Source organism: Tamandua tetradactyla, chromosome X (assembly GCF_023851605.1).
Source record: "Tamandua tetradactyla isolate mTamTet1 chromosome X, mTamTet1.pri, whole genome shotgun sequence".
NCBI lineage: Eukaryota > Metazoa > Chordata > Mammalia > Pilosa > Myrmecophagidae > Tamandua > Tamandua tetradactyla.
The window spans coordinates 105,339,129-105,365,238 of record NC_135353.1 but is presented as its reverse complement, the minus strand read 5'-3'; the positions used below and the strand labels follow the sequence as shown (position 1 = coordinate 105,365,238).

Below are 26,110 nucleotides of genomic sequence, written 5' to 3'. Positions count from 1 at the left end.
TTTTGTGGCATGTATAACCCTCACAAGAGTATACGTTTTTTGACATATACTAGCTTTTTCCTCTACTACTTAATCCCATGAACTTTAGTTCATCAATAGAGTTATTGTCCTTTACCAACATATTTATAAGGAAGATATAAGGATCAGTTTGTATAATGCACATGGAGGCAAACTTATGAAATATAAATTACTGACTGTACTGATGAAATTATTAGCAGCTGTATTCCTGTTTGATAGCAAAGGGGCTTAAATGCATGGGATGGTAGCTCTAGGTAATAGACAGTGTTTTATTACATAATCCTCTCCAGGGGCTGACCAGATTGCTTGGGATCAACATGAGAATGTCATCAATATTGATGGTCTGACTACTGGAGGAACCTAGGCAGTCTGTAGGTTCTCTATAATGATGAATTAAGCAGTCTTTGTCTTTGAGGCCTCTAGTCTTTCTTGTGCTCAACTTTCCCCTTCCCCTGTCAGGAAGAACATCTCAATGTGTTCCCTAATTTCTCCCTCCTGCCTTCTTTAAATAAATTTGCTCTTAAGAACTATCTGGTCAACTTATTCATATTGATGTGTCAACGACTGAAAAGACCTCATGGATAACACTGCCAAGGAAAGGGGCATTGAATTAAGAGCTTAGCCTTAAAACAAAGATACAGAGATCTAACAGTAGAAGTCTGGGAAATGGCAATAAAGCTTGAGTTGCTCTGATGTAATACTGGATAGATGAGGACTGTTTCAGCGATAGGACACTTGACAATATTAGAACTGCAAAATATAAGACTTAGAAGACTTCTCAAATAATATTCCCTAGAACATTTTTCATTCATTTATTCTTCTGGAAAAATAGAAGGTGGAGAAATGATGGCCAACGTACCTAGAAATTCTGTTTAGTAGCCTCAAAGCATACAACTTTTATAAGCTATTGATAGGGGTGGAAGAGATCCATGGGAACACACAGAGAATCCCATCCCCAAATCTCACTAATAAGATCCTTGGGCCCCACAATTTGGCAATAATGTTTACTCTTTATTAGAAAGAAGAGCAGAAGAAAAATATTTAATTCCCCTCCCAAAAATCTTTTTTAACATATTTTTTTGCACTTTTGCAGAAAGTATCTTTCCTGATTCATGTTTCTCATTCATGTGGTTACTGAAGACTCCCACGTTCCTACTATGCTCCCTGGTGACAAGTGATTGGCTTAAGTATGTGTATATGACACAAGATTGTACAGTCAGAGTCTTTCCCTGGACATTTGGACCATGAGATTGCAGCTCCATTTAGCTCCTAATTTGAACTGGAGAGACATTAGGAATAGCCGTTTCCTCCCATGTAGAGACAGAAGGAGGAGCCATGCCAGGAGAAGTAGAGACAATATATGGAGAGAGCTCTGACAGCAGTGAGTCCCTTGTTCTAATTGTGCCTGGGGCCTAAAAGAATTCTGGTTCTGGAGACATTCCTCTAGACTTAATTAAAATAGTTCTGTAGGCTAAATTTTTAAGTTTTTCTTTTTGCTCAAGTGAGCTCAAGTGGGCTTCTATTACTTGCAACCCAAAGACTCCTAAGATGTTGTTTTAATTTCCTAAGCTTATTAAAGCAAATACCATGAGATGGTTTGACTCGAACAATGGGAATTTATTAGCTTACAGTTTTGAGGCCAAGAAAATTTCCAAACCAAGGCATCAACAAGGCATTGCTGTCTTCCCAAAGACAGGCTGCCAGAGATCCTTGGTTCCCCTGCACATGGCGGTGACTGCTGGTTTCTCCTTTCTGTTCTGCATTTCATCTTTTGCCTTCAGCTTCTTCCTTCCATGGCATTCTTTCTCTTTCCTCATTTCGTTTATAAAAGACTCCACTAAGGATTAAGGCTCATCCTGAAAGAGGTAAGCCACACTTTAGCTGAAGTAGTCTCATGAAAAGGTACTATTTACAATAGGTTTATACCCACAGGAATGGAATAGATTTAAGAATGATGTTTTCTGAGATCATAAAGTTTCAAATCACCACAGTAGTGAAGCCTAGTACTTACCAAAACCAAATACAGATCTTTAGTGAACTCCTATATTAGCAAAATCTTACTATTGTACAAGTATTTTCTGTTTTATCTGTGCTATTACTTGCTAACACATGAATATTTTCACACCTAACTTGTAGGACAAGTGCTATTTGCAAGTATAAAAGACCTATAGAAACTGAGGCACAAATCAAATTAAAGACTTTTGAAGGTGACTATCAGAGCTAGAGCATGTAATAAGATGCTGTGAATTTAGATTTTTCCTTAACTCTGTTGCCTCAGCTCAAGGGAGGCCCTTTGATTTTGTGCTAGTGATTCTCATGGGTAGCATGACTGAGAAGCCAAAATGCTTCCCTTAACCACCTGAATCACAGGACTTATAGGACTAAAGTCACCACCACGGTACTTGAACATAAACATTCTGAGTATGAAGTGATTGAGACATTCATTTCACGCAGGATGGCATAGAGTAGTTAAGAAATCATAAGTCAGAACTGAAACATGGTGACATAAAACATATCCTACAAAACCTCTACAGAGATTCAGTGAATAAAAGAACAAATTGCACTTGCTTAGAACTCTAGAGATGGCACAGATAGCAGAAGAATTCCACAAATGCTGAATTGAAGAAAGAGAGAAATATAGGTAGAAAATTTCTGTTGTGATGTGTTGATGCTCTTCACACCCCTCACGCAGTCCCATACAACTTAGGAGTTGCTTAAAAGCAGTGGCCCAGATCACCCCCTCCCACTTGGAAAACAGAATATAAAGCCACTTACAACAGTGACCTAGAGCCCCATGCACATCCAGTCACAGGTATCCAGGTCCACCGAAACCCAGGGTGTAACAAAGCCACTGAGGAGTGCTACGTACAAAAGGGTCCCCAGTGGGAGGGGCCCAGGAAAAAGTGAAAGAAACCACAGTAGAACAGCAGTTGCCATGTTGTGCACTTACTTAATCCAGTTACTGTCAGCTAGACCACCTGAATGCAAAATGGTCTTTTCTGGAGTGGCATACCTTTCTGGATTTACCACATTTGGTCCTCCAGGGTGGGAGCTAACAAGAAAGAAAGCAGAGGCAGGAAAACTTCATAAAGGAAAAAATGGGGATGGCTACAATGAACTGCTGTAATATAAGATGGCTCCCAGAACCGGACAGTGTAAGGAAAACAGGGTTCTGAGGGAGGGAGAGAATTTGAACAAATCATAGGAGCAGGGAATAAAATTCTGCACAAATACATACAGAATAGATCATGAGTCCCAGAGAATGAAAAGAGTAAAGGAAGTATATTGGTTTGGTAAAACTGCCAGAATGCAATATACTAGAAATGGGAAGGCTTTTAAAAAGGGAATTTATTAATTTTCAAATTTACAATTCTAAGGCTATAAAATGTCCAAATTAAGTCATCAAGATAAAGATATATTGATTCAAGAAAAACTGATGGGTCTAGAATACCTCTGTCAGCTGAGAAGGCACATAGGAACGTGTGCTAGCTTTCTCTCCAGACTTTTCTTTTCAAAGGACATTCCTGGAAGCGTTTTCCTTCTGCATCTCCAAAGGTCCCAGGCTGTGTGGGCTCTGAAGCGTTTCCCAAATTTGGTCCTTCTTTATTTTAGCATTTTGTGACATTTACTATAGCATTTTTTCTCTCTCTCTATCTGTTATCTGAACATCTGAGAGTAAGTGATTCCCTGTAAATAATGCTGCTATGAACATCAGTGTGAAAATACCAGTTTGAGACCCTGCTTTCAGTTCTTCAGGGTATATACCTAGAAATGGGATTGCCAGGTTATATAATTCTATAGTTAACTTTCTGAGGAACCATCAAACTGTCTTCCACGGCGGCTGCACCATTTTACATTCCTGCCAACAATCAATGGGTGTAAGCAGTTCCTGTTTCTTCACACTCTTTCCAACATCTGTAATTTTCTTTCTTTTCTTTTCTTTTTTTTTTTTTGTTCCTGGTGCATGGTCTGGGAATCGAACCTGGATCTCCCATATGGAGGGCAAACATTCTCCCATTGAACCACCCATACACCCTCCATTTTTTTTTAATAGCAGCTGTTCTAGTGGTTATGAAATGGTAGCTTGTGGTTTTGATTTGCATTTCCCTAATGGTTAATGATGTTGAATATCTTTTCTTGCCCTTTTTGACATCTGTATAATCCTTTTTTTTTTTTTTAACATGGGCAGGCACCAGGAAACAAACCCAGGTCTCTGGCATGGCAGGTGAGAATTTTGCCACAGAGCCACGATCACACTGTCCAACATCTGTATATCTTTTTTAGAGAATTTTTGTTCTAGACCTTTTCCCATTTTTTAATTTGGTTGTCTTTTTATTGAACTGTAGGATTTCGTTATAAATTCTGGATATTGAATCCTTTTCAGATATGTGCTTTCCAAATATTTTCTCCCATTCTGTAGATTGTTTTAGTTTTATGATAAAGTCCTTTGAGGCAGAAAAGTTTTCAATTTTGATGAGGTACAATTTATTTATTTTTTCTTTTGTTGCTTGTGCATTTGGTATAAAGTCTAAGAAACAATTGCCTAACACAAGGTTTTTTGGGTTTTTTTTTCTGTTTAGAGTAGTTGTGGGTTTACAGAACAGTCATGCATAAAATACTGGATTCCTACCATCAACATCTTGCATCAGTGAGAAACATTTGTTATAATTGATGATAGCACATTTTATGGTTATACTATTAATTAAAGTCCATGGCTTGAGTTAGCATTCCCCATCTGTGTTGTGTATTCCATAGATTTTTTTAAATTAAAAATTTTTTAAGCATAACAACATACAACCACAGAGATTCTTACCATATGATCATTCCATTCTTGATATATGATCAATAACTCACAATATAGTCACATAGTTGTATACTAATCACCGTGATCATTTCTTAGAACATTTGCATCAATTCAGAAAAAGAAATAAAAAGAAAAAGAAAAAAATTCATACAAATGATACCAATTACCTCTCCCTTTCATTGACTGCAAGTATTTCAGTCTACCCAATATATTTTAGCTTTAGCATCCCCTATTTTTTTCTATACCCCTTACCACTCCCTTTCATTGATCACTAGCACTTCAATCTACTAAATTTATTTTAACATTTGTTCCCCAATTATTTATTTATTTTTAATCCACATGTTTTATTCATTTGTGCATACCATAGATGAAAGAAGCATCACACTCAAGGTTTTCAAAAGCACACAGTCACATTGCAAAAGCTATATCATTATATAATTATCTTCAAGAAACCTGCCTACTGGAATACAGCTCTACATTTTCAGGCACTTCTCTCCAGCCTCTCCATTATACCTTAGCTAAAAAGGTGATATCTATATAATGCGTGAGAATAACCAGGATAACCTCTTGACTCCGTGTGAAATCCCTCAGCCACTGACACTTTATTTTGTCTCATTTCTCTTTTCCCCTGTTCAGTCAAGAAGGTTTTCTCAATCCCTTGATGCTGAGTCTCAGCTCATTCTAGGATTTCTGTCCCACATTGCCAGGAAGGTCCACACCCCTGTGAGTCATGTTCCACGTGGACAGGGGGAGGGCAGTGAGTTTGCTTGTCTTATTGGCTGAGAGAGAGAGAGGCCACACCTAGGAAACAAAAGAGGTTCTCTAGGGATGACTCTTGGGCCTATAAGTAAGCTTAGCCTATCCTTTGTGGGGATAAGTTTCATATGAACAAACCCCAAGATTGAGGGTTCAGGCTATTGATTTAGTTGTCCCCACTGCTTGTGAGAATATCAAGAATTCTTCACATGGAGAAGTAGAATTTTCCCCCTTTTTTGCAATTCTCCCAAGGGGACTTTGCAAACACCTTTGTGCTGTCCAATCTAAAAAAACCTCTGGGTTTTTTTTTTTTTTCCTTTTTCCATCAGCCCTGCCCCCTCTGTGCCGGTGCAAAAACGAGCAACCTCAGCTTTTACAAGATGTTCAGCTGAGCTAGGGGCCTATTTTTAGTAGTCAAAATTTGTTAATTAATTCCACAATTGGCGCTTGGTTGCACTCAGCCCCTGCTGCTAGTAATGTCTCTTCCCTATCCCCTCTGGGAAGCAGCCTGTGGGGGAAGGGTGCCATCTGCTATGCTTGGGGAACTCACGGTTCTGGGTGGGCTCGCAGCTGATCCAGCTTGTCCAGACTTGGGTACACTGTGTGTCCAGTCACTGACATGGCCCCAGCAGTTGTTCTTTACTGTTTCTGGCTATTTACTAGCTGCACTGGAGGACGAATTAAATCCCATACACCACTAAGCTGCCATCTTGGCCCCAACTCCCCAAAATTGCTTCCTCTTAAAGGACTCCAGTAAGCAACCCCACCTTAATGGGTTGAGACACATCTCCATGGAAACCACTTACTCAAAAGGTCCCACCCAAAAACACTGAGTCAGGACTAAAGAACATGGCTTTTCTCAGATGCACAATAGTTTCAAACCAGCACAGGAAGCTTTTTCCTGGAGATTAAACAATTGTACAAAAAATTCAATCTTAAAAATCATACCACATAGACTCAGGAGAGACTAACATAAATTGAGCTATAGAGTGACAGCATCAGAAGAATTTATCAAGATCACATTGTCAGCTTTCAAAGCAGTAATACAATATTTTACTTTACTGAAAATCTATCACTCTATACTTGCTGATTTTATCCTGCCACCCTTGGTCTCCTTGGTTCAAAGCCAAAATGTGGAGCAGAGGTTCTTTAGCTTGTGGTTGCTCTCAAAAACCACGTCTCTGCTCATGAACCAGGAGGCTGGTGATGAGGAGAAGGAAGCGAGTCTTGATTCTGATAGTAATCTTCTGGCTTTCTCTTTTTAAATATTTTATTAATAAAACAACCTGCAAACACACAAACATTCTTAGCAATCAAATATTCCATACATGGTATACAATTAGTGGCTCACAATATCATCACATAGTTGAGTATTCATCACCATGATCACTTTTATTGAACATTTGCATCACTCCAAAAAAAAAAACTCATATACACCATACCCTTCACCCCTCCCTCTCATTGGCCACTAGTATTTCCATCTACCCAATTTATTTTAACCTTTGTTCCCCCTATTATTTGTTTATTTTTTATTCATATATTTTATCCATCTGACCATATCCTAGTTAAAAGGAGCATCAGACACAAGGTTTTCACAATCACACAGTCCCACTGTAAACATTATATCTTTATACAGTCATCTTCAAGAAACAAGCTTATTGAAATACAGCTCTATAGATCAGGTGTTTCCCTCCAGCCACTCCAATAACTAAAAGGGGGATATCTATATAATGCATAAGAATAACCTCCAGGATAACCTCTCAATTCTATTTGAAATCTCTCAGCCATTGACACTTCTTTTTGTCCCATTTTTGTGGTTCCCTTTTAGTCAAGAAAGTTTTCTCAATCCTTTGATGCTGGTTCCCGTCTCATCCCAGGATTTCTGTCCCATGTTGCCAGGGAGGTTTATACCCCAGGGAGTCATGTCCCACATAGAGGGGGAGGGCAGTGTGCTCACTTACCATGTTGGCTTAGAGAAAGAGGTCACATCTGAGCAACAAAGAGGTTCTCTTGGGGGACTTTTAGTCCTAATTTTAAGTAGGCTTAGTTTATCTTTTGCAGGAATAAGTTTCATAGGGGTGAACCCCAAGATCGAGGGCTCAGCCTATTGATTTGTTGTCCCCACTGCTTGCTAGAATATCAGAAATTCTTCAAATGAAGAAGTTGAATATTGTCCCTTTTCTCCCCATTCCCCCAAGGGAACTTAGCAAATACTTCTTTATACACTGTCCAAATCTCTCTGGGAATTTACAGGGCATCACACTAACCTGGACAAACCAACAAAATCTCATGCCTTATTCAAGGTTACATGTACTTATGGTGTCAACTAAACTGACCATGCAAGTTAAATTAAGAAATGCGCTACCCAAAATTTAAATTTTGTGCCCAGTAAGTATCTCTCCTTTTAGTCTCACACAGAAGTTGAAGTTTTAAAACATGGATGATATCATCCTTTACCCAATCTTCTGACATACTTTAGTCCTATCCAGATCAGCTTCATTTATGTCTCTACTCGATGTCTGATCACTTTTTCAGCTTTTTAAACAGTTCCTGTATGGGGTAGTGCTGACTTTCATAGCTTTAGAGCTCTAACTCTGAGTCTCAGGTGTCACATAAGTACCCAAAGTTTCTGGGAAAGACCATGCTATAAACAAACACTATTGGCTCTCTTTAGAGCTGTCTTACTTCCCTGATATAAGCACATCCTTATGGAGCTTTGCATTGAAACTGCTGGTTGCAATGATTGAACAAAATCCAACCTTTACCAGGTCTGTAGAAGAAAGCAAAGTGATACCATTCATATTTGAAGTAATTCTGGAGCAACAAGAAAGCATTCTGGGTAACACCATGCAAAGTGTCATTGCATTAGTCAACAATCTGGTTACCTGCAAACATTTGAATATGAAGCTCCTTTATGAACCAGAACTCATTCATCATGTCTATAACTTGTTCACTGAAACTGCCACACTGCGCTTGGATGTGGACAACAAAAGCAACGATGAAACAGCAGCCTTTTTCCCAGCTTGATTTTTGCACGGCATTCTGATGTATGCATCAAGTGTTGTACAGCTGGCTTTACAGGCAAAGAAGTCTGTCTCAAGAGGGGATGCTCAGGCTGCAGAAGACCTGTTGCACCTCAACAAACCTCTAACAGACCTCACTAGCCTGCTTATTTTGCTGCTTTGCAACAAGTTTCCTGAAATTTTTAAATTATCATCAAAGTGTTTGTCTATACTGGTTCAGCTGTATGGAGGGAAAAACCCAGACAGTCTGTCTCCTGAAAATGCAGAAAGCATTGCTGAATTACTGAGGTCCAAGGAAGATCAGAAAGAGCAGAAGCCTCTGTCGAGGATTCTCAGAATGATCACCTCCAATGAGAAACACCTGGAGAGCCTCAAGATTATGAGTGGCCTCCTGCATCCCCTGAAGCAGCAGGCCCTAGCTGAAGATTCATCTGCTGATAGTACAGTGGCTTGCTTGGTCCTGGAAATCCTCTGAGTTGTTGAATATTGGGCAAGAAGGCAGGTAGCAACAGCTCACTCTGCAGCACTGAAGCCTGGCTGCACAGAGGAGCCATCTCTGAAATATATGCTCCACATCACCACTCAGTGCTGTATTCTGGACTTAACAAAGTCAGCTGAGCCCAGAAAAAAATTGTGCCACATATCTAGAGCAAGAATCACATGAAAAAAAGGCTAAGAAAATCTGATCAGTTGAACTAAGGCTATTCTAGACATCCAGAAAACATTAGGCCAAGCCTCAAAGAAAAGCCTTAACACAAAGCCAAACAAAAACAAACCTTATACAAGAAGAACCTGATATTCAGAGTTACTTCCTCAAGATAATCAGATGCAAACATCAGTATAAAATTAGAAGCCACACTAAGAAAAGAGAAGCTATGATTCAGTCAAAAGAACAAACTAAAACTTGAGAAGAGACAAGAATTTGGAACAAATAATCAAAGAAGTTCAAACAAATTTCCTAAATCGAAGAAAAAATGTACATAAAGAGACAAAGGATATAAAAAAGACAAAGTGTGAGCATAAAAAAGAATTAGAAAGTATTAAAAAGAAATATAACATAAACTATGAGGATGAAAATAATAGAGATTTAAAATACTCTAGAAATACATGACTGCAGATTTGAACAGGGAGGAGAAAGAATCAGCAAAGTGGAAGACTAAGCAAGCAAAATCATACACGCTAGGGCAGGCAGTGGTGGCTCAATGGCAGAGCTCTTGTCTGCCATGCTGGAGACCTGGGTTCACTTCCTGGTGTCTGCCCATGTAATTAAAAAAAAAATCATACACTCTAAAGAACAGGTAGAGAAAAGAATAGAAGAAAATTGAGCAGTATCACAGGGATTTGAATGGCAGAATGACGTGCACAAATATAGGCATCGTGGGTGTCCCCAAAGGAGAAGAGAAGAGAAAAGGGGCAGAAAGAATATTTGAGGAAATAATGGCTGAAAATTTCCCCACTTTTAAGAGACATAAATGTGTATGTCTAAGAAGATAACAAACTACAAACAAAATAAATCCAAATAGACCTACTCTGAGCTATATGCTAATTAGAATGTCAAATGCCAAAGATAAAAAGAGAATTCTGAAAGCAGCAGGAAACAGTGCTTCATCACATACAAAGACTCTTCAATAAGACTAAATGCTGATTTCTCATCAGAAACCATGGAGGTGAGAAGGCAGTGGAATGACATATTTGAGGTACTGAAAAAAAATATATATCAACACCAAAATCTTTGTCTGACAAAATGAGCCTCCAAAAATAAGGGAGAGTTTTAAATACTCACAGATAAACAGAAGCTGAGAGAGTTTGTTAGCAAAATTCCTGCCATATGAGAATTACTCAAGGAGATTTGCAGGCTGAAAGGAAAAGGCAGGAGAAAGCTTTGGAGGAGAGTGTAGAATCAAAGATTATCAGTAAGGGTAATTAAAAGGGTAAAAAACAGACAAAAATAAGATATGACCTATAAAAACAAAATACTGCCATTACAGTAATAACACTTGATGTTAATGGATTAAACTCCCCAATCAAAAGACACAGATTGGCAGAATGGATAAAAAAAAGTATGATCCATCTACATGTTGCCTATCCTAAGACAAAATAGGTTGAAAGTGAAAGGTTAGAAAATGGTATTCCACACAAACAGTAATCAAAAAAGAGCTGTGGTAGCTATACTAATATCAGACAAAATAGACTTTAAATGCAAAACTGTTATGAGACAAAGAAGAACACTATATATTAATAAAAGGGACAAACAATCAGAAGAAATAACAATCTTAAATACATATACACTTAACCAGGGACCCCCAAGATACATGACAGAAACTGGCAAAACTGAACGGAGAAAAAATATCTCCACAATAATTGTTGGAGATTTCAATACAGCACTCTCATCAATAGATAGAACACCTAGACAGATGATCAGTAAGGAAACCGAGAACTTGATAATATGATAAATGAAGTAGACTTAACAGACATATACAGAACACTGCACCTCAAAACACCAGGATATACAATCTTCTCAAGTGTTCATGGGTGATTCTCCAGGATACACCATATGTTGGGACAAAACAAGTCTCAGTTAATGTAAAGATTTTAAATGCTTGTGGAGCACTTTCTCTGACAATAATTGAATGAAGCTGGAAATCAATAACAGGCAGAGAAATAGAAAATTCACATATGTTTGGAGGTTAACAACACACACTTACACAATCAGTGAGTAAAGAATAAATTGCAAAAGATATCAGTGAATATCTGAAGATGAATGAAAATGAGAACCCAACATATCAAAACCTATGGGATGCATTGAATGCACTGCTGAGAAGGAAATTTATAAATGTAATGCTTATAGCAAAAAAGGAGCTAAAATCAAAGATCTAACTGAATACCTTGAGCAACCATAAAAAGAACAGCAAATTGATCCCAAAGCAAGCAGAAAGAAAGAAATAACAAACATTAGAGCAGAAATAAATGAAATTGAGAATAAAAAGCAATAGAGAGAATTAATAAAATCAAAATTTGGTTCTTTGAGTGGATTAATAAAATAGACAAACCCTTAGCTAGATTGAAAAAAGAAAAAAGAGAGAAGATTCAAATAAATAAAATCAGAAATTTGAGGGGGGACATTACTTGTGATACCACATAAATAAAAAAGGATCATGAGAGGATACTATGAACAACTGTACGTCAACAAATAAAAAAACCTAGATGACATAGACAAATTCCTAGAAACACACGAACAACCTACATTGATTTGGGAAGAAATAGATGATCTCAACAGACCAATTACAAGTAAAGAGACTGAATCAGTCATCAAAAACCTCCCAATAAGGAAAGCCCAGGCACAGATAGCTTCACAGGTGAGTTTTACCAATAAGTCCAAGAAGAGATAATACCAATCCTGCACAAACTCCTCCTAAAAATTAAAGAGGACAAGAGCATTACCTAACTCATTCTATGAGGCCAATAACACTCTAAAAGCAAAGCCAGATAAAGATTCTAGAAGAAAAGAAAATTACAAATTTCTCTAATGAATATAGATGCAAAAATTCTCAACAAAATACTTGCAAATCAAATCCAACATCACATTAAAATAACTATATGCCTTAATCAAGTGGGATTTATCTCAAGTATGCAAGTTGACTCAGCAAAAGAAAATCAAGTAATGTAATATACCACATCAATGAACAAAGGGGATAAAAAACATGATCATCTCCATCAGTGCAAGAAAAGCATTTGACAAAACCCAGCAACCTTTCTTGTTAAAAACACTTCAAAAACTATTAGAGCTAATAAATGAATTCAGCAAAGTAGAAGGATATAAGATCAACATGCAAAAATCAGCATTATTTCTATATATTAATGAGCAAATCTGAGAAAGAAATCAAGAAAAACTCCATTTACAGCAGCGACTGAAAGAATCAAATATCTAGGAATAAATATAACCAAGAGATAAAAGTTTTGTACACAGAAAACTCCAAAATATTGTTAAAAGAAATCAAAGAAAACCTAAATACTAGACACACATTCCAAGTTCAAGGATTGGAAGGCCAAATATCTTTAAGATATCAATTGTACCCAAAATGACTTACAGGTTCAGTACAATCCCAATCAAAATTCCAACAGCCTACTTTTTAGAAATGGAAAACCTAATTATCAAATGTATTTGGAATGATAAGGGGCCCTGAATAGTCAAAAACATCTTTAAAAAGAACGAACATGGAGGCCTAATGCTTCCTGGTTTAAAAACATATCACAAAGCTACAGTGATCAAAACAACATGGTCCTGGTACAAGGCTAAATATGTTGACCAATGGAATTGAATTAGGAGTTCAGAAATCAGCCCTCATATCTATGGACAATTGATTGTTTTACAAGGTTACCTAGTCCATTCGACTGAGACAGAATAGTCTCTTCAAGAAATGGTGCTGGGAGAACGTGACATCCATATGTAGAAGAATAAATGAGGATCCTTATTTCGCACCACATACAGAAATTATCTCAAAATGGTCCAAAAAAGAATTCTCACCTCCAAGCCAGAGACCTGGGTTCGATTTCTGGAGCCTGCCCGTGCAGAAAAAAAAAATCAAACACCTAAATATAAGAACCAGGAAAATAAAACTCCTGGAAGAAAATGTAAGGAAGTATCATCAGGATCTTGTGATAAGCAATGGTTTCTTAGACTTATACCCAAAACAAAGGCAACAAAAGAAAAAAGTGGTAAATGAAATCTCATCAAAATTTAAACACCTTTATGCCACAAAGGACATTTTTATGAAAGTGAAAGACAACCTACATAATTTGAGAAAATATTTGGAAACCACATACCCGATAAGGGTTTAAGATCCAGAATATATAAAGAAATCCTACAACTCAGCAATAAAAAGACAAACAAACTGATTTAAATAGATATTTTTCCAAAGAGGAAATACTAATGGCTAAAAAGCAAATGAAATGATGCTCAACATCACTAGCTATTAGGTGAATGCAAATCAAAACCACGAAATAACATTTCTCACCCACTGGAATGGCTACTATTAAAAAAAACACAGGGTGGGCCATGGTGGCTCAGCAGGTAAGAATGCTTGCCTGCCAAGCCCGAGGACCCGGGTTCGATTCCCCGTGCCTGCCCATGTGAAGAAAAGAAAAACCAGAAAGCTACATGTTTTGGAGAGGATGTTGAGAAATAGAAACACATTCATTGTTAGTGGCAATGTAAAATTGTGTAGCTGCCATGGAAGTCAAGTTTGGTGGTTCCTTAGGAAGCTAAATATAGAATTACCATATGACCCAGAAATCCCTCTACTAATTATATACCCAGAAGAAGTGAAAGCAGAGACTTGAACAGATATCTGCACACCTGCACAACATGTTCATAATGGCATTATTTACAATTGTCGAAAGATGGAAGTAATTCAAGTGTCTTCCAGCCAATGAATGGAAAAGCAAAATGCAGTATATACGTACAATGGAAAAAGGAATGAAATCCTGATGCATGCGGCAACATGGATGAACTTTGAGGACATTATGCTGAGTGACGTAAGCCAGACACAAAGAGATGTATATCTTATGATCTCACTGATATGAACTAATTATAATAAGCAAACTGAGTTAGCATCTAGAATATAAGTTACCAGGGTATATATAGATTTGTGTTAGAGAATATGGAGTTAACGCTTAATTTGTACAGAATTTCTAGTTAGGTTGATTACAAGGGTTTGGGAATGGATGGTGGTGATGGCAGCACATTATTGCGTGTGTAATTAACAGTTCTGATTTACATTTGTTAACGTGGCTAAAAGAGGAATCTTTAGGTGGCATGTTACTCAAAAAAAAATTAAAGGTTAAACCTTAAGACTGTGTAACACTGTGAACTTGTTGTAGATGATGGACCATAGTTAATAGCACAAATATAAGAATGTTCTTTCATGAATTATAACAAATGTACTACAATAATACAAGACGTTAATAAAAGGGTGGTATTTGGGGAAAATACGACTAATGTAAACTATAGACGGTCATTAATAGCACTATTTTAATAATCTTTCAATAATCTTAACACATGTAAGTACTGTTAAAAAATAGCACAATTATAAAAACTTGGTATCATCAATTGTAACAAATGTTCCACACTAATGCAAGGTGTTGGTGGTGTGGTGTTATATGGAATTACTGCATTTCATTTTTGTTTGCCCTATAAACCCTCAACTTCCCTAAAAAAAAAAATTAGAAAAAAAGAGAAATCAGAAGTCACAAGATGTTTGAATGTTGTATGTATTATTTTCAAGCTGTGTGACCTTGAGCAAGTAATTCAAACTCTCTTACTCATCTGTGAAATGAGAATAAAAATACCTTCCCAGATGAACTCATAGAGTTGTTGTTAGGATTAGATGAAAGAAAAACCTCTTTGAAAATTCTGGACAGTTCAAATTGTTCTGATTGTTCAATAAAATAAAAGATAAAATCCATTTCATTAATGTTAAAAATGATGAGCTTGATTCTTCTTTTAACACTGTGAACTTCTTGAGGGTTAACATGATGCCTACCACCAAACAGTGAGTGCTAAGAAAGGGTCAGTAACTTGTTGAGAGCTTCTCTGCATTTTGACAATGAGAGAAAGACCATGCATATGATATGCAAATATCATTTAGTGGTTGAGATAACATAAACTGTGGAGCCAGCTTTCTGGGGTTTCAATCCTAACTCTTCCACTTAGTAGCTGTTAAGACCATGAACAAGTTATTGTACTTCTCTAAGCATCTCTTTCCTCATCTGTGAAATGAGAGTGGTTAAAGTCATTTTCTCATAAAATTTTGAGGATTAAATGATTAATTCACATAAAGAAGTTTGAAGAATGGCTGGACACCATGTAAGTGTGGTGGTTTGGAGCTATGTACTCCAGGAAAATATGCTCTTAAATTTAATTCATTCTTGTGGGTGTGAACCGATTGATGTGGTTATTCCAGTTGAAGTGTGGTTCAACTCGATCAAGATGGGTCTCAGTCCTACTACTGGAGTAGTAGGAGTCCTTTATAAACAGAATTCAATTCAGGCAATTATAGAGAAGGCCATGGAAAGCAATAATTAAAAAATCAACAATTCCTAGAGGAGAAAGGACAAGATACTGTCATATACATTGCCATTTGACAGAAAAGCCAAGAACCAAGGATTGCTGGCAGTCAGGCCCAGAATGCCAGTCCAGCAAGAAAGAATTGCCTTACTGGGTTAGCTTAAAGAATGGAAATTTATTGGCTCACAGTTTTGAGGCTAGAAGAAGTCCAAAATCAAGACTTCAACAAGGCAATGCTTTCTCCTGGAAGACTGAGGCATTCTAATGCTGGCTACCAGAGATCCTTGATCCTTGGCTTTTCTGTCACCTGTCAATGTATGTGGTGGCCTCTTCTTTCTCTGTGTCTTGTTGACTTCCTGTAGCTTTCTCTCTCTCTGTGATCTTCTCCATGAAGCCTTCAATAATAGGATTAAGAACCACCCTGATTCACCTGGGCTAGAAGTTAACCAATGTAACCTCATCAAAAGGTCCCATTTACAAGAGTTCACACCCTAAGGAATGGGCCAAGTCTAAAAATGTTTTCCTGGGATAAGTAACACCAAACCGCCACAACATCCCTGTCCTGGTTCGCTATCTATGGCAGGGGGTGCTTTTAATAGCTTTGCAGGTGTGTTTCCTGGGTAATGCCATAGCACAAGCAATTGTATTATGTCTAATGTTGGGAAGCAGGTGACTGAGGAATGGTAATATCAGATAAGAGACTATTGCTACGGGGCTATTGCTGATTAGCTAGTATGTCATTGCTGTATTTGGATCTGCTCTAGTCCTAAATTTAAGTTGATTCAGGAAAGAAAATGATCAGAACTGGTATCCCATGAAATTCTATGAGAATATAATCAGTCTTGGTCTGTTGGAAAATACTGTTTGCTTTTCTCTATGGGTTTCTCATAATAGTTCAGAATTCCATTACCCACAAACCTGAATTTATCTAAATAAAGGCACAGATTTTCAACTAATATGAGGACACTATTTGTGATTCATTAAGTAAAGTGTAAGGATTCCTATTAATAACCCTCTACTTTCCAAGGTATGAGAGAATGCCCGTTTCCTTTCATTGATTTACATTTTAACTTAGCCAGAAATTAAAGAACTCTTTGACAATCACAGATTGATCCATGATATTCTAAGTGGTTAGCTGCTCTGGGTCAGGGTGAAACTTAGGGGGTGGGGAGTATTTACACAGGGGCAAGTAAGATAAGTTATACTTCTCTGAGGGGGCTTTGGGAAGAAAGCAGTGGCAAATGATTTTAGACTCCTCTTCTAACACAACTAGTGGCGTCACTGTCACATCTGCCAAGAAGCTGCTGCTAGGAACCTGCAAGGTGTATCTAGTCCAAACTTAATTTAAGTTTTCAGTTAGCTGTAAATAATGTGGATCTTTTAAGGATGGGGATCACTTGTAACAGGGGGTAGTTAATCACTAAATAAGCTGGTGTGGAAGACAGAACTCTGACAAAGAATGTGGCCCCATATTTCTCTGTCTCTGAACAGCTGGATGACCTTGGGCAAGTCACTTCATCTTTCAAATGCTCAGCATTTTCTTTTGTGTAACACAGCTAATAGTATATGTTCTGCTTGACTCCAAAAACTGCTGTGAAGACTAACTAAGCTATTGTATGGAAATGTCCTTTGTGAACATCAGTTTCCCATACAAAGGTCAGGAGGCACTACAGCTTTCAGGGAGCAAAGCTTAGAGACACCACAGAGATAAGGCTGAAAGCATCTCCTTTTTCTTAATCCAGAGAAATAAAATGGATAAGATGGCAGTCATTCAGTGACTCATCTCTCATAGCTTTGAATTCTACAAGGAGGCTCTGCTGCTACAAAAGATAGTAGTAGTCTCAACTGCATCTTTTGGATCCTATTCTGATTTCCCAGACCATTCTATTCTTAAAGGCCTATAGGTGACATTTCTTCTCTGATTTATGATCATTTTCCCTTTTGGCAGCTACTGATTCTCTTCTCTGAAACTGGTGGAGATGAAATAACAATGAGCCAAGATCCCCCATATGTACTTATGTATAAACTTGCTTTTCAACTAAGGATACTGTCACCTAGAGTACAGTTATTCCTAGATATTCCTAGAGTACAATGGGATAGGGCCTCTCTTCTGGGAAGGGTGAGGTGTGTGTGAGGAGAGAGAGAAGGGTCTTGCTAAAATGATTTACAACTGTTGACCTCTACTTCACATGTTTTGAAACCTTTTAAATGTGGAGTTTCAACTTTGAATCCCAAATGTTACCCCTGACATCTAAACTTGGGGTCAAATATCCTTAAGCACTTTGAAAAGTAAATAGCACTAAACAGATGATAACAGTAGATAACTGTTGTCTAATGCCTGAAAGGCAATATCAGCATTCTTTGTGTCAAAAAGACCAGGCCCCAAACTCCACCTCTGCCTCAATATTGTAATCTTCAAAATATGAAAAACAACAAGCCATAATACTTCTCATGGAGAGCTGTTGTAAGGATTACAAGTGATATATGTATTGGCACATAATGGACAGACAATAATTATAATAACTCATAAATTTTGTTTGTATTCATTATTTTATTTGGTTATAACAACAGATCAGCAAGATGAAAGTTGCTTATTTCTAAGATGGAAATTACTCTATTTTTCAAATAAGTAAAAGTCCCAGAATGGTTACGTGATTAGCCAAAGATCGCATAGAACATATGTAGGAGTGTAAAGTATGTTTATTTTTCACCAATGTAACTGTAAAGCTTTGTTATAAATGTCTTGCTATACTAAAGATTTAATTAAGCTATGCCACAGCTCACCTAATGTTTGCTCCACATGTTTGAGGTGGACAGGATTACTCACCATACTTGGGCATCAGCAAGGTAGTTGAGGTAAGAGATTGTGATATGTATATATCTAATTAGGGTGCATATCAGATTGCAATGAGTATTTTAGAAGCGATAATAAAATGTTACACAAATTATGATTAACAAATCCAGAAAAGTTTCTCAGAGAACTCAACATTGGAGCTGTATTTTGAAAGACAAGTTGAATTTAGTCATAAGGGATAGGAGAGAAAAACATTCCAGTGGAAGGGAACAGCATGGCCTAAAGGCAGGCAGGCTGAGAATGTAGGTACAGTGAAAGGCAGCCTAAGAAGTCTAAGGCAGCTGAAGAGGTGACATTTCGCAGGAGGAAGAAGTAGGAAAACAGACTGGAGAGAGAAATTGGGATCTAACTGTGATGGACTTTAAAGGCCAGCCTATGGAACTTGGACTTGAACCTGCAATCCAGAGGTTGCAGATTGGCAGCCCATGAACTTGTCCACAGACATGTTTTGTTTGGCCTGCAGAGGGTTGGCCTGCATGATGTTATTGAGCCAATTGAATTAGTTGCCAACATTCAAAAAAAAGTCAGGAGATTTCACATTAAAATCTGGAATGCTGTTCTTGAAAATAATGGAACATCTGGGACGTTAATAATGCATTCCTGCCTGGCAACAATCAGTTAGAGCTGAATGGTGATTGGCCCCTTTATATGGGACATCTGCTCTTAGTTGGTCACGGCTTCCACCACACCCTTTTGGATCTCCAACACCAGGTGCTCTTTATTCACTTTTGTTACTTAGGTGGCATTTGGGTTTGAAACCCCCTGGTGTAGGCAATTGAAAGTTATAGAGCAGAAGAATGATGTTATCAGAGTTGTCTTTTTAGAAAGAACCCTCTGATTCTGATTCTGTTGAAGATGGTCTGGAATAGGGTGATAAGGGGAATTGTTAGGGGTGCAGCTATGGGAAAGGAGAAGATGAGACAGAAGCTCTAACATTGAGGGGCAGGAAGAAAATATGAAATGACAAAATAGTCCTTCATAGCCCTCAAAGTGGACAGGGCTGGAGGGAGAAAGTACTAAGAGGCACAAAAAACTTTTGGGGGTTATGGATATGTTCATGATCTTGAATGAGTGTTGGTTTCACGTGTGTATGCATATTGGAAACCTTATCAATTGGTACTCTTTAAATATGGGCAGGCTATTGTATGACAATTATACCTTAATAAGGCTGTTGGAAAATACCCCCCTGGCTGCACAATGATGAACTGACTCTAGGAGAGTAAAAGTGGAACGAGGAACATTTGCAGTGATCCAGGTGAGAAAGGATGGTGACTTAAACTAGTTTAACAGCAGCAGAGATGAAGAGAAGTGGGCAGATTATGAAATATTTAGGAAATAAAACTCACAGGATTTGGAGAATGTCCACCATTTGCTAAAGGACAGCTCATTCTGGCTTTCTTGAGCAAAGAGCTAGGGTAAACCCCATTAACACAGCCTCCCTGATATGCTGAGGAAACCATAGCAGAAATTTACCCTCAACTCGACAATCTTGAGAAGATTTTACTGGTTACTTACTTGACTTGCTTAAAAAATTGGAAAAAAAAGAAGTTGAAGGAAGCTGGTACAAACAATGACTTTTGTATAATGTTTTTAACCATGTCTTTTTTTTTAATATAATGTTTTTATTGGAGAATTTGTAGGTTTGCAGAAAAACTATGCAGAAAATACCCAGTTCCCATATAACTCCCCCACTATTATTAATATTTTGTATTAGTATGGTATGTTTGTTACAAATGATGAAAAAATATTATTATAATTGTACTATTAACCATATAGTCCATAGTCTATGTTAAGGTACACTGTGTTGTACAGTCTTGTTTTTTTAAAAAAGTTTTCATTCTAGCAACATGCATACAACATAAAATTTCCCTTTAACTACATTCAAATATATAATTCAGTGCTGCTAATTATATTCACAATGTTGTGCTACCATGACCATCTGCTATCAAAACTTTTCCATCACCCTTCTCCCCAAAATTCTGAACCAACTGAGTACAATCAACAGCGTCTCTTGATAGAGAGGAAAATAGGATTTGAGAAGGCGGCATCCAGAGCTCAAATATAGCAAATTCCCTTAATATAATAGTTTACCTGTTTTATAATAATATAATTGTTGATGGCATTAAATTTAAAAATAAAAAACAGCCAAGTGAACCTTTACATTTATAGAATTATTTTCTGTTTACAAAGTTTTCCCACACACATTCTGTTTTTTAGTTGTCATATCAGCCCTGTGAAGTTAGGTATTATTGGCCACAATTTTCTATTGAGGAAATTGTAAAAATATTTTGGTGGTATAGAACCAACATGAACTTTGGAATCCATCAGACTTGGGTTTGAATGTCTGTTGGGCTGACATTTATTCAAAGAATAAATTGGGAGAATTATTTCTTGCCTTAATTTTATCAAGTTTTTTTGCTTTTAACTTCCCTCCTCATGCCTGACCATTGGCCACTTAGCTGCCATTAGCATTTCTTTTCATACTCTGTCCCCTACTGAATGTAAATAAGAAGAAAACTGAAGCCAGTTATAGCATCCTAAATTATTAGCGTTGGAAGGGACCTTAACAATGATCTCGTCTTCCTCCTTCCTCCATTTCACAGACCAAGAAACTAAGGTTGAGGTAAAGAAGTGGATTCATTGTCATTCTGTGACAAACTGTTTACCTGCGTTCTTTCTATTCTATCATCCTGCCATCCTCTCAATTCCTTTGAGCAACCCTAGTTTAAAGCTTTGGTGTATTGGAGCTGTGGTTGGCTATTTGAAAAAGGTTTTCAAAGTATCTATATACTTCAATTGCATATTTCTGTTCCCCATTACAATAAGAAATCAAGAATTAGCTATATTACAGTTTAATTGGCGTCTCTATTAATGAGACTGGCTTCTTTTAGCCATAAGGAGGGATTTGTGAGATTCCTTACCAACAGAAGGCTATGGTTGAAGTATGTTCACGTATACCTGCAGCCATTAAAATCCCAAGGGATAAATTTTTACCTCCAAAGAAGTTAAGTTAGAGGGGCTCCTCATTCATTTACAGCCGTTTTCCAAAGTGCCCATGAGATTGATGTGTCTAACCAAATAGCAACAGGATGTAAGACTAGATTAGATTCTACTAATATGGAACATAAAACAAAGTCAAATTATGTTCTTGCTTCAGTTTCTTCACCTGTAAAATAGAGCTGATCCTGTCCATTTTTTCCTTCCTTTAATATTGAATTATCTCCTTTGTTCAGGGTAAATAAAAGTCCATGATGCTTTGCTGGGTACAAGATAAAGCAACAACCCTGCCTTCCTCTGTAGAAGCTTGTAAAAAGTAGAAGCGGCCCAGGCAAAAATCTTTATATGCCCTTTGGGACAGACAGACCCTGCTCAGATCTAGAGATGTAAGGAGTTTAAAAGGTAGGCAGGTCCAGGGCCCCTGCTGAAATCAATGAAGCCTCATTCCTTATAAATCTATCCCTGGCACCTTACCATTTCCTCTACACTTCCATTGCCATCTACCTTCCAACTTTTCCTAGGGGCTAAGGGACCTCCTCCACAAAAGAGCAGTTACCATACCCTACTTCACCTTCCACTACTGGCTGTTCAGCAAAAGGAGGAAAAGTAGCCATATGTAGGTAGGCTCCTTTTCTTAAGAGTGCAATTTGCAAGCTTAAAATATGTAAAGGCAGACTGGAAAAGAAAGGGCCTATTTAGAAGCAAATGATTTTGCCTTGGAAAAAATTGAGTGTACATATATATATATATATATACACACACAAACATATATATATACATCTATGTATCTATCTATCTATATATACATATCTTAAGTGTTTCTGGTCTTCCATGTTTTTGTGTGTTTGTCTGATTGGATGAGTTTGCCTTTGAATGTCTGGATAGGTAAGAAGTGCATGGTTGGAGGCAATTCCAGATAAGAAGACTGGAACAAAAGAGGGAAGAGATGACCCTAGAACAACTGGCATCCTGCCATGAGGCCAAATTTACCCCTATGGAGGAATCTCCAAGGTTTCAGCAAGTGTAGGCTGACTTGACCACAGCTTGCTCTCCCAAACGCCTGGGTCTGGAACAGAATCCCTCATAGTTCTTAGGACCAGGTACACTAACCCTCTCCCTAGCTCCCTTCCACCTCTCCTCTCTCACTGTCCACTACTGAGATTGGGCTTCAGAACCAAATCTAGCCAGGGTGGCCTCTAGGCTCTTGGGTAGCGTGGTCCTCAAATAAAGCTCAGGCCCTGGCACCTAAAGTCTGCTCTAGGAGAGCGGGAAATATTCAAGGAACAAGGGTTCTCCAGGGCTGGAGGAGCCTCTCTTGCCTTCACCCACGTTGCGCCAGCATTTGTTTCTCCAAAGCCACCAAGCATTTGTACGCGGTGAGGGGAGGGGAGAAAAGGAAAGGGGAGGGGAGAGGAAAGGAGGTGGGAAGGCAGGGAGGCCGGCCCGGCGGGGGCGGAACCCGATTCGCAAACTGTTGCATTTGCTCTCCACCTCCCAGCGCCCCCTCTAAGATCCCGGGGAGCCGGCTTGCCCAGAGAGCCAGCTGGAGGGTCCGGAGCAAGGTTGAAGGCAGAGGAGGCGACAGAAGGAAGGCGACGGAGCTAGCCGACCCAGTGCCGGACGGGAACTGAAGGGACGCACCTTGCCAACTCTAGCTCGGCTCCAGCGGCAGCCGACGCCTCTTGCAGAGCGGCGGCTTCGAAGCCGCCGCCCCGGAGCTGCCCTTTCCTTTCGGTGAAGTTTTTAAAAGCTGCTAGAGACTCCGAAGAAGCGAGGAAAGTGCCGGGTAGGACTGACGACTGCCTTTGTCCTCCTTCCCTTCCACCCCACCCCCCCTCCCCCCAGGGTCTCCTCTCAGGCTGCTGCCTCTGCCGGCGCTTCTCCGCAACACCCCCCTCCGCCCCCCCCCACCCCGTCCCACACACACACGCACACCCCGCCTCGCCCGCCCAGCGCGGCCAGCCAGCCGGAGTTTGCAGAGAGGTAACTCCCTTTGGCTGCAAGCGGGCGAGCTAGTTGCACGTTGCAGACACAGCCCTGGGAGCCTGGCGACCTGGGAGCGGCTTCAGCACTCCAGCCTGGACCTGGCTGGCACGTGGAGCGGCCCCCTGGTTTTCTCTACTCCCTGTCCTCCTGCTCCTGCCTCTTCACCCCCAGGACACGGAGCCTGGAATCAAAAGATGAAAAGGCAGGCAGTCCTTCAGTAGCAAGTAACAATAAAAACAGGTTGTTATTTGCACCTGCTTCAGTGGAAACTGACTTTGGAAGGGGAAGGGTTTTCCTTTTTTTTTTTTTTTCTCCTCTGTCTTCTTCAAGATTTGAGCATCTTTTGAATCTACTGTCCAAGTATTCAGGGACAGACCGTGAGCCTAGCAGCTCAGTTCGTGTTCAGCGCCTGTTTTCCTCTGCACGAGACTTTGAAGCTGTCAGAGCGCTTTTGCGATATTGCTCCTGCAAGTTTCCTTCTCGGGAGGTTCCTGCAGGTGGGCAGCTAACTGCACCAGCTTCCGCACAGCAGCCTGTTGAACTCTTCTGAGCAAGAGAAGGGAAAGCAGGGTAAGGAAATTAGGTGGCAGATTCAGCCAGGTTCAAGGATGGAGGTGCAGTTAGGGCTGGGGAGGGTCTACCCCCGGCCGCCGTCCAAAACCTATCGAGGAGCTTTCCAGAACCTGTTCCAGAGCGTGCGCGAAGTGATCCAGAGCCCGGGTCCCCGGCACCCTGAGGCTGCGAGCGCAGCACCTCCCGGTGCCCGTCTGCAGCAGCAGCAACAGCAGCAGGAGACCAGCCCCCACCAGCAGCAGCAAGGTGAGGATGGCTCTCCCGAAGCCCAGAGCAGAGGCCCTACAGGCTACCTTGCTCTTGACGAGGAGCAGCAGTCTTCACAACAGCGCTCAGGCCCAGAGAGCCACCCTGAGAGCGGCTGTGTCCCAGAGCCCGGAGCCGCCGTGGCGGCCGGCAAGGGGCTGCCACGGCAGTCGCCAACACCTCCGGACGAGGATGACTCAGCTGCCCCATCCACGTTGTCTCTGCTGGGCCCCACTTTCCCGGGCTTAAGCAGCTGCTCCACCGACCTTAAAGACATCCTGAGCGAGGCCGGCACCATGCAACTCCTTCAGCAGCAACAGGAGGCGATATCCGAAGGCAGCAGCAGCAGCAGCAGCAACAGCAGTGGCAGAGCAAGGGAGGCCGGTGGGGCTCCCGTCTCCTCCAAGGACAGTTATCTAGGGGGCACTTCCACTATCTCAGATAGCGCCAAGGAGCTGTGTAAGGCAGTGTCTGTGTCCATGGGCTTGGGTGTGGAGGCGTTAGAGCATCTGAGTCCTGGGGAACAGCTTCGGGGAGATTGCATGTATGCCCCGCTCCTGGGAGGCCCACCCGCTGTCCGCCCCACTCCTTGCGCCCCACTGGCTGAATGCAAAGGTTCTTTGCTGGACGAAGGCCCAGGCAAAGGCACTGAAGAATCTGCTGAATATTCCCCTTTCAAGGGAGGTTACGCTAAAGGTGTGGACGGCGAGAGCCTGGGCTGTTCAGGCAGCGGCGAGACTGGGAGCTCCGGGACTCTTGAGCTACCATCCACCCTTTCTCTCTACAAGTCTGGAGCACTGGAGGAGGCAACAGCTTACCAGAGTCGCGACTACTACAACTTTCCGCTGGCCTTGGCCGGGCCTCCTCCCCCTCCGCCGCCTCCCCATCCCCATGCCCGCATCAAGCTGGAGAACCCACTGGACTACGGCAGCGCCTGGGCAGCCGCGGCGGCACAATGCCGCTACGGAGACCTGGCGAGCCTGCACGGCGGGGGTGCAACGGGACCAGGCTCCGGTTCGCCTTCAGCCGCCGCCTCTTCTTCCTGGCACACTCTTTTTACAGCCGAAGAAAGCCAGTTGTATGGGCCGTGTGGCAGTGGCAGTGGTGGCAACTCAGGCAGTGAGGCGGTACCTGTAGCCCCTTATGGCTACACTCGGCCCCCTCAGGGGCTGGCGGGCCAGGAAGGTGAATTTCCCCCACCCGAGGTGTGGTATCCCAGCGGTGTGGTGAGCAGAGTACCCTACCCCAGCTCCAGTTGTGTCAAAAGCGAGATCGGCTCCTGGATGGAGAGCTACTCCGGACCTTATGGGGATATGCGGTAAGTTCCTCCTCTCAGAATGTCGCCCTTCGGCCCAGGGCTCAGAGTCCGTCTGCGGACTGGGGTATCTTCACTTCCCCGCGCGAGCACGCCAACTACACCTGGGAGTCCTTAGTAGTGTTCCATGGGAAGGGCCACCCTAAACCTAGAGCCCTCTCAGGGACTCCCTGACTGCTAAAGGTTTGACCTGCACACTCTGAATCTCTACCGTGCTTCCCCAACCCGGGCTGAGCGCCCTGGGTGCAGGTGAGTGCCCTTCCAGATTCCTGGAGAACTGCCCCAGCCACCTAAAATCCTCTCTGCTTGGTGATACTCTATATCCCCTGGGCTTCAAACTTAAATCCTACTGCACTGGTGCCTTTAGAGATAAAGCTCTTAAACTCCTTCTTTTCCCCTTCCCTTCCCCAAATTCCATAACCTCAACAGGAAATGTGGGCAGTTTCTCCTTTTAGGGTTGGTTAGGGTTGCC

The 26,110-nt window shown here is 40.6% G+C and overlaps 1 protein-coding gene and 1 pseudogene across 1 annotated transcript in view; both read left to right on the top strand.

Moving 5' to 3' along the window:
* Positions 1–6,054: 6,054 nt before the first annotated feature.
* Positions 6,055–24,054, top strand: LOC143671987 (serine/threonine-protein kinase ULK4-like; annotated as a pseudogene).
* AR (androgen receptor) overlaps positions 23,457–26,110 on the top strand; it is a 189,791-nt gene continuing 187,137 nt past the window's right edge. Inside the window, exon 1 of the mRNA XM_077145595.1 lies at positions 23,457–25,641. Coding sequence (XP_077001710.1) covers positions 24,113–25,641 — 1,529 coding nt within the window. The 5' untranslated portion in view covers positions 23,457–24,112. The remainder of the gene's footprint in view (positions 25,642–26,110) is intronic.